The 10,278-nt window shown below is 51.1% G+C and overlaps 1 protein-coding gene across 1 annotated transcript in view; it reads right to left on the bottom strand.

Moving 5' to 3' along the window:
* Positions 1-2,688: 2,688 nt before the first annotated feature.
* The window catches only part of PRPF6 (pre-mRNA processing factor 6), a gene marked incomplete at its 5' end in the record, with an annotated part of 20,148 nt that continues 12,558 nt past the window's right edge, over positions 2,689-10,278 (bottom strand). The window contains 6 exon segments of the mRNA XM_010136768.1: positions 2,689-2,841; positions 3,594-3,720; positions 5,668-5,782; positions 8,105-8,196; positions 8,672-8,805; positions 9,630-9,806. Of these exon segments, the coding sequence (XP_010135070.1) occupies positions 2,689-2,841; positions 3,594-3,720; positions 5,668-5,782; positions 8,105-8,196; positions 8,672-8,805; positions 9,630-9,806 (798 nt within the window).

Raw genomic sequence — 10,278 nt, 5'->3', positions numbered from 1 at the left:
TTGGGATCTCTCCAGAGCAGGAGACTCCTCATCTTCTCTGGGCAGCCTGGCCCAGGGCTCTCACCCACCTGGTCTCACCCTCCGGAGATCCAAACCGATGTGTGTTCCCACCCCAGCACAGGGCCGGGGCTGTGTTTTGTGGTGTGAAGATGTGCCGGAGCCCAGGAACGCAGAGCATCTCTGGTGTGGAGTTCTGCTGCATTTGCATGATCATTATTGCCCCGCTTAGCACATACCACTGCACGCCACATCCAGAGGTGACTGTGCAGAGCAAGACCCTTAAACACCCACATGATATCCAAAAGCCTCCTCCTGTGTCCCCTCTGAGTTTTGGACAGGCACATCAGCATCAGCAAACCAGCCTCGACTCAATTCCACCCGCTTCTGTACAGCATGCAATGGAAAAACATGAACTGTCAGCCACAAGACTTCAGCGAGGAGTGGAGCACGTGTTTTAGTGAGACAGAACAAATGGATGAATAACCCAGCTCTTCTCAGCTAGGCAAACACTGTTCCTCTACAGGAACACACAGCACACCACTGCGGGCAGCACCTCTGCAACCCGTTTATCGAGCTCTATAGTTAAAATTCGCAGGTGCCATAACAGGAAACAACCTCTTCTCTCACCACCCACAAAGAGCAACTCACCCCCAGCAAGTCCTTCCCCTGTGTGTTCCCAACCCCAGGACTCTTGAGCTCTTTCCCCACGAATGCTTAACAAATGGGGCAGGGGCAGCACCCGGATCCTGGTCAGCGGGTGCACATGCAGGGTCTGGCTCCAGGGAAATGCTCAAACACGAGTCAGGGGGCTCTCCAGTGAGAGAAGCCCTGCTGCTGCGGTTCCAACCGCCCTTCCCCATCTCAGCCCTGCAGACAGTCACCAAGAGTACCACAGGGCAGCGGGATCTGTGTCCCGGCTTTCCCAAACACGTCACTGAACCAGGAAGGGCTGCAGCAACCGAAATGCCGTATGCCCTTCCCAGATGAGGGGGACATGGCGCCACGGTCCAGCACTCACACAGATCCCAGAGGAGCAGCAACAGCCGTGCGAGAAGCACAGGGACACACGCACTGAAAACTGTTTTTCAACAGTTTTGCTCCTGCAGTTCCTGGCACAGTCTCAAAGTCCTTGTTGGGCCACATTCCCTTCCCACACATCCACCCTCTCCTCTCCTCTCCCAGCAGCTCTGTCTCTCTGCTCCCAAACTCCCCTGCCCACACCCACACACACACCAGATGCCAGCGGTGGCACCAAACCCGAGCAAGAGCCTCTCCACTCCAGCACCTCTCACTCACCTTTGGGAAACCCCAATTCCACGGGACATCCATGACCTACCCCCTGCTGAAGGGACACGCAGCCCCACCCACGCTTCCACCAGCTACTTGAGAGAAAGCACAAGAGCTCCCGTTAGAAACCCAAAGAAAAACAGGCTTCTGCCTCAAGACCAACCGTTTCTACTGTAGCACTGAGCCTTTTTGGCAGAAGGCTGGAGCACAACGTCACCGCCGCGGTAACCACCACTGGCAGCTACATTCCCAGTGGAGGGAGCCTGATAAGTCCAAAGGTTTCTGCTATCAGACCCACTCTTCCCAGTCCGAGTCAAAGGGCAAGACCACATTCAAAGAGAGTAGAAGGAAACAAAAAACCAAGCTGTATTTCAGACATATTGTCCAAACGAGCGACAAAGGGGTTTCTCCTCCCTGCTAAACACGTCCTGTAACGCGCACGCACACAGACCCGGACACTCCTGCTATCTCCTAACGCGTAACATGACAGCTCTTCACTCAATGATCACAACACAGTCAGGTTTGGGGGGGTCAAATATAGATCACAAGTGTAGAAAATTGAGACAGCTTAAAGAGTCCCCGGCATGAAGCTCTTCCACTCATGAATTAGGTTTTTTCCACCTGCACTGGAAGAGCATCAGCCCAGAACGAAAGCAGGGGCCACCGCACGGTCTCTCCACCATTCTAAGGGGTGTTCCATCAAAAGGGCCTTCAGGGATTGCTGGGTTGTGCCTTGTTGCTTTAGAATATCGCTGTGCTTATGAACTCAGAACCTAAAAGAAGGTTACATTATATACATCTAAAAAATTGAGGAAAAGGTCTCTAAAAATATGCTCTCGGGTTTCCCAAAACGCTCCATCTGCTCAGGGTCGGGGAATACTGCGGGTTGTGCTGCAGTGTGCTGGTAGAGGAGACCAAGCTAAGCCAGGCTTGTGGCTAAAACCTAAAGCTGAGGAGCCAGCACAGCGCTCCCCTCAGCTGCTGGTCTCCCCCAGAACTCCACTCGCCCCCTTCCAGGATATTCAGTGTATTCAAGCAGCAACAAACCACATCTGCTGCCGAGGAACCAGCCTCCGACGGGCCAAACGCTACAGACACTGCACAAAGGGTCATGGGACGGGGCTGCATGCGGGGCGAGAAACCGGTGGAGCTGCTGAACGGCAGGATCCTTACGAGCACTAATTAAAGCTTCTATTTACAACAGGGGGTCAGGCATGGAAACAGGAGGCTCACGAGACCACTCGTCTCTTCTACGTGATGACCGCGTTGTGTGAGCACAGAGCACTATCGCTGGGGACAGGAGGAGGCAGCTGCTCCTCTGGGGAGAAGGATCATTCCTATCACCACCGATCTCCTCCAAAGCAGGAGAGTGGCTGAGTCCTAGGGCCAAGCCAGCCCGCTCTAGAAGGTGTTTTTAAGCTTGGCTGCCACAAGCACAAGAATCTCGCCAATTTTTTTCTGCCAGTTCTCTATGTCCTTGGAGACATCGCACCAGAGCTCCCCGTGGCGAGGTTCAGCGTTCTCGCAGCGCTTCCTCACCTCCTCTTGCTGTTCCTGTGAGGAAGAGAAACGACAGTTTGCAAGTCTCTTAATGCCCTGGTTTGTTCCAGCACAGAGCCAAGACCTTAGCAACACCCTCCCTGATTCAAACACTCTGCCGAAGCCTGTGGTAGGGTTTTTGGTTTGACGCAGAAGCCTGAGTGAAGATTTGGAGGCAGCAACTTTCCAGCCTCACCGAACAAACCGGCTGAATTATAGCCAAGCAAGTTTTGGCCACGCCAGAGAAACTGCAGCAGAAACTTCCTTTGGTTACCACCTGCATGGGATCCATCAGGTGAGAGGTCTCTGAAGTCAAAGATAAACACTCAAATCATTTCAGTAACACCAGGCAGTAAAAACCGCCGTGAGAGATGAGAACAGCCTGTTCCTCCGGCTGTGTTCACAGCCAACCCGTACTTGACACTTGGGAGGAAATGGGACTGGTTACACAAACCCAGCAATGCAATTACAGGAAAATCGCCGAGAAAGCTTGTGTTTTACAGCAGGAAGATTGATTTCACAGATTTCTGCAGGAACCTGCATGACTGTGGACAGCAAAACAGCCTGAGAGACAGCTCAGCTAATGACAGAGCCTTTTAAAACCACCACACAGGCCTGTTCATGCTCATTCGTGACCAGGCGTGACAGCCATAGCCGCTCCTGTGAGCTGCACCGTGCTCAGCCCAGCACTGTGGCCATCCCCGGGACTGGGTAGCCAGGGATTCCTGCCGCCTTCCCCCTGCTCCCTGGGCCCAGCACACCCTCACCTCTGTGCCGTGCTGGAGCTCAAACTTGTAGAAGAAAGCCCAGGCATCCCCCAGGTCGGAGTCTATCTTCACGGTCCGGTGGAACCACTCCCGGGCCTTGGTTATTTTACGCTCGCTCCAGAACAGCCTGTGGAGAAAAGCACAAGTGGGTGGACAAACGGCCTCTTCAGAGGAACAAGCCAACCTGCGAACACCCCGGCCTAAAGGCTCCACAGGAATCACCATTCGCCTTGCTCTCCCAAGAAGGAAACAGCACATTTTTAGGCATTGCTGACTGTCCTTCGCCCAGGAAGGGATCAGATACAAGAGGACCGAGAACAACACCCACGATCTTCATTTTCTCAAGTCAGACCCCGAAGGAGATAGACAGTCCTGAGAAGGGAAGTTACTCTTGAGCCCAATCCTGGCCTCTCCCAGCCCATGTTAACTCAGTTCCTTCCTTTCGCTGTCCCAGTTGGGTAGACACAGCATTACACGCTTACATCTATTTTCCTCCTCCAATTTCGTAACATCTCAAGTCGATTTTAGCATCCAGCAGTTAAATAACTGAGAGCTGGTTCTGGAGCCGTGGCTGTGTGTGCTCACTTCCACAACCCCTTAGCAATGCTCCAGCGGGGCAGACCCCCCTCGCCAGCCCCGCTCTATGAGGAAAGGTGAGCACAAAGCGCTCAACCTCCTGCTCAGCCCCCAGCCCCGCTGCTGCCATTTCCTAAAGGCATTGGCGAGTTCTGAAACTTCTGCCCAGTCATTCGCCGGCTGAGTCAACAGCTCTTGGTTTCCCTCCTTTGCACAGAGGGGTTCATCCGAGCTAGGAAGGTCTTTATCAAAGCAGCCAGCCAGCCCTCATAAAGAGCTTAGCCTGTCATAAAGTTATACAGCTTAGTGATTGTTTTTAAGCCCTGTAATACTCTTGATTGTTCCGTGTTAAATAAACTGTGAGATTTGAAAGAGCACGAACGATGACAGCGGACCTTCAGCACCTGCAGGTTGTGGCTGTTTTCAGCAACACATTGAAAAAAGTTTTCACAACGTGTGACGCTCTGGTATTGCGGAACCTAGGTGTGAGTCGGGGTGGGAGGTGGAAGCCGTTTGGGTTGGGATTAGCTGCGGAACTGTCTAAGGCTGCACCAGCAGTGGCCTGGAAGCAGTTTCCATACACACGAGTGAACATTTTTCTCGCTCGCTGCTGAAGCTGAATGAGTCAGCTGCCCTGAGCTGGCAGAACCCAGCGGTGCAGTTACTGGAGTGTGTCCTACAGTTTTCTTTGGCTTATAAAAAAGAGTTGTGAAAGAACTGGGCAGCTGTTCGGGTAAAATACTTCCTGCATTAACCTCTTCTGGTATTTACAAGGGAAGAAAAGTAGGTTTGTTCCAATCCTGAGTGCTGTAGAGCTGTCCACACATCAGCTCGGAAAGGACAGTGTGAGTCAGTTCTAAGAACAGCTCCTCAGCGCTGGAAGCCTCATGACTGGATCTAGACAGGAAGACAATTCCTAAAGGATCATCTTCCCGTTTCAGAGAAGCGAACTACAGTACAACCGGTAGCCTGCATTCCAGGAAGAGCCAGCGGAGGAAAAATGACACAGCAGAAATGTGGGAGGGGAGAAGACTACAACACTCAGGATTGAAAAAATACCTGACGGGACCCATGATAGAGAGGGAAGGTGAAGAATACACTGACAGCCACATAAAAACTGAAAAATAACTGCAAAAACTACCCCTAGTTTCACAAATACTTAAAATCCACCCTATAAAACTCAATTCAGCACAGCAAAACCCCTTTAAGAGACACAAAGATATTGGTTTTCAAAGCACCAACACCCAGCACCAGCAAAGTGCTGCACGTGAAGAGCTGTGCGGCAGACCCGGGGCTGCCGGAGCAGCCTGCGGGCAGGCTGACAGCCCTGCTTTGAACCGGAGCTGCACGGTTACCAGGAGACAGCTCAGAGCTGGTGCAGCCTCTGAGGCTTCTTCCAGCTGCTGCAGGCAGAATCACCCGGTCGTGCTCGAGCGCAGTGTTTCCCCATGACGCAACCGCACCCAGAACCGGGTGTTTTTACTGCGCAGGAACTCACTTGGCCACGGCCAACAGGACATGGGGGTCATGTTCACACTTCTTGAGAGCATCCACGCTCTTGGTCTTTCGTTGCGGTCGTGCTTCAAGGAAAATTGCCTCTGACCACAGGATTCCTTCAACAAGTCAAGTAAGAAGATTGTTTAGTGTTATTTCTGGGGTTAACCCTCCCCATCCCATCACCAGGCCAGTGTCCTCTAACACAGCAGCACTCCTTCCCCCATCCTGGTGGTTACTCATGACCCAACGTGACCCCAGACCACTCTTTCATACAATCATAGAGTGGTTGGGGTTGAAGGGACCTTCAGAACTCCCCCAGTCCAACCCCCTGCAGGGGGCAGGGACATCTGCACCCAGAGCAGGGGGCTCAGAGCCTCAAGGGCCAACCTGACCTGGGATGGGGCCAGGGATGGGGCTTCTCCCACCTCTCAGGGCAGCCTAGGCCAGGGTATCACCACCCTCACTGTGAAGAGCTTCCTCCTCCTATCTAGTCTCAACTCCCCTCTTTCATTTTAAAGCCATGACCCCTTGTCCTATCACTACCTGCCCTTGTACTCACACTTTCTCCATGGATACTTCATTCACTACTCTGAATTTTTAGCTATCGCTCGTGGTGGACCCCGCTGCAGCTCCAGCACTCCCTGTGCTGGTGGGTGCTATACCAGGAGCTCGTGCCTTTCTGACGAGGCCTTGCAGGGGTGGAACAGGGGCAGGCAGAGCAGCATTTCTGAAGTGAAAGTCACCCATTTGTCTGAACAGGTCACTGCAGTGGCAGAACAACTCCCAGAAGGTGTAAAGCAACACCCAGTGGAAGCAGATTCAAGGGTGCCAGAGAGCACCATGCTCTTATTGATGCTGGCTCTCCACACGCACGATGAAGGACAGAGCAGGTCCAAGAAAGCCGGGTTTAATCCCTAGTTGCTTTCACTGCCAAAAGCAGCAAAGGAAATACGCTCAGAGGAGCATGAAATCTTCGCTTCCTCCTGTCAGCCAACCATACCTGCAGATCACTTCAAAGCAAAGCCTGAAAGCTTGTCCCTGCCAGGACTCTATCAACGTGCTCTCGCTTCCCATAAACTCCACCACAGGAATACACACGAGCTCGAGGGACAGACAGGGGCAGAGCTCTGCTCTTCTTGCTTTTCATACATAGGGTCAAAGAACATTTTTGAGGTCTATTTTCAGGCCTGCTGAGGACACCAACACCACCACATCTCAATTTTACTCTGTGCAGCTGCCTACATTAGCCATAAGCACGTGGGAGTCAGTCCAGCCATTGATGGACACAGGTCTCTGGCTTACATGAACTGGAGGCGTCTAATGGACTAACTCCTGCAGGCTTTTGTTCTGGTTTGTGGAGTTTGAAGATAGAGTTGGAAGCGATTTTCTTTAACCAACCAGAGATCCTGCTGATCATTTCCATAGCAACAGGTGGATTCCCTGAAGGAGCCTGCGGTGGCAAATGCTCACTGAGCATTAGGTCATTCACAAAGCAAAGTGGGACTTGGTGGCACTGCTTCATTGACCCACGCAGGTAGTAAGCACCTTGCAACAAGTTTATCATGTCATAAAAGTCACTTAATTCCCAGTGATGTCACTGGGGCTTTAGTAGATGCCAATTAAACACCTTTCAAAACCGAACCTGAAGGGCAGCTAGAAAGACCCTGCAGTAGAGGATGACACTTTGCAGTTACGTGACACCTCCTCTCCAGAGATGTCAACATGTTTAAAAAAAGTCTTCCCGCAACTCTGCCAAAAAATAGGGGAGCATTATGCACTTTCTCCTCCCATCCCAAAAGGCAAACACTTCCACTGCTGGTTAGAACCCACTGAATTACTTTATATGACCCATCTACCTCTTCTTAAATGAGTTAAACCAATCAAAAACCAGGTCTAAACCTTTATGGTACATGATCCCCTAATCATGACTGTGACTGAAACTCGCTGCCAGCACAAGTTACTGAGCCCTCAGGCAGCAGTGCAACCAGTGCAGGCAGAGCGACAGCAGGAAGGCTCCCATGGCTAATCAATCATACCCTCCCGTGAGACAGGGAAAATCCAGCCTTTTCCCATCAAACTTCCAGACACCAGACGCTCAAGAGGCTTTCTGCGATTTTAAACCTGGGCAGACTCCTTTCAGCTTCAGAGAAGAGCCGCCTGTAAACCTGGGCATAAACCGTGGAGCACAGACCCAATCCTACACGGGGTACTGCAGTGAAACGGAACCAGCACCAATGCTGTCACCAATCTGGTGCGAGGGGATTAGTCGCTCACAGCTGGGATTAGTCACAAAGACCCTCAGCATTGCGTTGGCAGAAGGATGACTGATACCCCTCTCCAAAAAGAGGCCTGGCCAGGACAGATACCCTGGATAAAGACGTGTCTTTATCAACTAGGCAGAACAACAGTGGTTTAGCTAGACAGGAGATCCAGCTCACCTGAATTGGGGCATTACTGCAGCGCCTTGGCCATCAGAGTATTTGCAATGTTCTTTAGCCCAGCTCTGTACTCCAATCGCACAGACTCCAACCTGGGAAGGAAGAGACTCGGTGATGATACTTACAACACAGTCATTATGCGGAAAAACAGCAAGTCCTGGGAAGGTCACTGGAAATTGGAAACATTTGCCCATACTCTGAACATGGAGGTGACTGACATCCTCCCCCCTCCATCATAAAGACCACCTTTATTCTGTAATGGCCTAGATCAAAAACACCCCGGAAAAGGGGATGGAACAGAAATGGCAGATCCCTGGGGTTCCATGCTCTGTGCACTACAACTATTAGTGAAGAAATAACTAGTCCCCAGCTCCTTAGAGTAGCTACACACTAGCCAGGATCACCACAGCATTTCCGGTATGTAGAAAAAAAAAGTTGTTCATCCAGAAGAAAATCTAGAGCATGGTCATAAGCTCCAGGCTCAAACGGCCAAAAAGAGCTAAAATACTGCCCTGAAGAATGCTTTGGCTTTGCAGCCCAAGGTCAGCTCATCTCCACACAACTCACCAGAGATCCGCGTTCTTTGGATTCTTTAGGCGAGACTTTTCCAAGATGGCTCTTGCTCTAGTCAACTGCCCAACTTTCTCCTCCAGCCTGGACAGCAGAAGCCACAGGGGTATGGAATGAGGGCACTTTTTCAACTGTTGTAAAAAAAAAAAAGTATGGTAATATGTAGAATTGAAAATAATCTTGTAAGTCCTGTGAAAAGAACTTCCCCCTACATCCCTCTGACAGTTTAGAAGAGAGAAAGTTGCTGATGTTACTCAATTTCTCCTAGTTAGCCTTACAGCACAGAAGTTTCTCCTATATCCAAAACAGTGGGGTGCATCGGCTACGCAAGAGAAAGGCTACACCACCCTCAACACCCCATCGACACTCTGGGCTCCGGCCCGAGTCGGGGGGCTCTTCCACTCCCAAACGCAGCAGAGTGCACAGGAAACCCCCTGCTGTGGAAGCCTGAGAAATCATCAGGATCTATCGACCCTGGCAGAAATCTGCTTCCACATCACTGCCTTTCTGGCTCTTCCGCTGCCATCTCGGTCCCAGAAGTGTTCACAGCCAAGGACACCGATTACCGCTGAAGAGACACGAGCTCTCCGTAGGCCACCTCCCTTTACAGTGCGTATCTGAGGGCTCATTTGGAGGATTTTCTTTTAAGAGTTCTGCTTTTAGTCTTCACACTCTTAGAGAATTCTTGTGCAGCGACTTTTCTGCCCCAGTGAGGAGCCAAATGCACAGCGAACTCTCACAAGCCAGAAAGTGAATTTTGCACACAGATACTGGCTAAGAGAAATTCTTGCTGCTTATTTCAAGGTCCGAATTCAGGTTTGTTTTGTTCTTGTTTTAACCAGTAACAGAGAGAACAGAAATCATGTCTCAGGTTAGTCTGGGACAGAGCCCTCTCCATTTTGACATCTTTTCATAGCAGCAGCACAAAGCCAGTTTGCTGGACCGTCCACCTTACCCCTTGATTATAAGCCTCCCGCGCCCTCTCCACCAGCTCCTTTTGTTCCTCGATCTGTCCTTTCATCATCCACAGTTTGGGGAAATCCTCATAGTGCTTCAGGGCTTCCTCACACAGCTCCTGGGCTGCAGCAATGTTCCCAAGCACCCATTCTAACTTCACCGACTTCATGAAGACCTGAGAAGGAAGCAGAGCTGTTGATCACAACCATGAGTCCGTCAGTGCAGTGGGTTCCCACTTCACACATTCACCAGAATCTTACTGACTAGCTACAGTCTGAAGTAAAATAAAAAATCAGTAAGCACCAGCGTTAAATTGCAGTGGGAACAGATAACCATGAGAAAGGTAAATGCAAATAGGCCGTTCCACTCCTCTCTGGTCCCGTTCCTCCCCTTTCCCAAACTCATCCCCCTGCAACTTCACAAGAGAGGGATCGAGTCTGAGGCCAGAGGTCCCGCCCAACCCGGAGAGGAGCTCCCTGCCTGGCCAGAGAGTGGTGTAAAAGAGCTGGGACGAAGCACAAACTGGGGACGGACACCAAACTCTCAGTAATTTTACTTGGACAAGCTAAAATGGTTCTGTATGAACACAGTTTGTCATACCAGAGGTAACTCTAGAGATGAACCCAGGGGTGTAACTTTAAACAGCC

This window comes from Buceros rhinoceros, unplaced genomic scaffold (assembly GCF_000710305.1).
Source record: "Buceros rhinoceros silvestris isolate BGI_N320 unplaced genomic scaffold, ASM71030v1 scaffold13595, whole genome shotgun sequence".
NCBI lineage: Eukaryota > Metazoa > Chordata > Aves > Bucerotiformes > Bucerotidae > Buceros > Buceros rhinoceros.
Note: the sequence above shows the minus strand (reverse complement) of the source record. Positions and strands in the feature narration are given on the sequence as shown.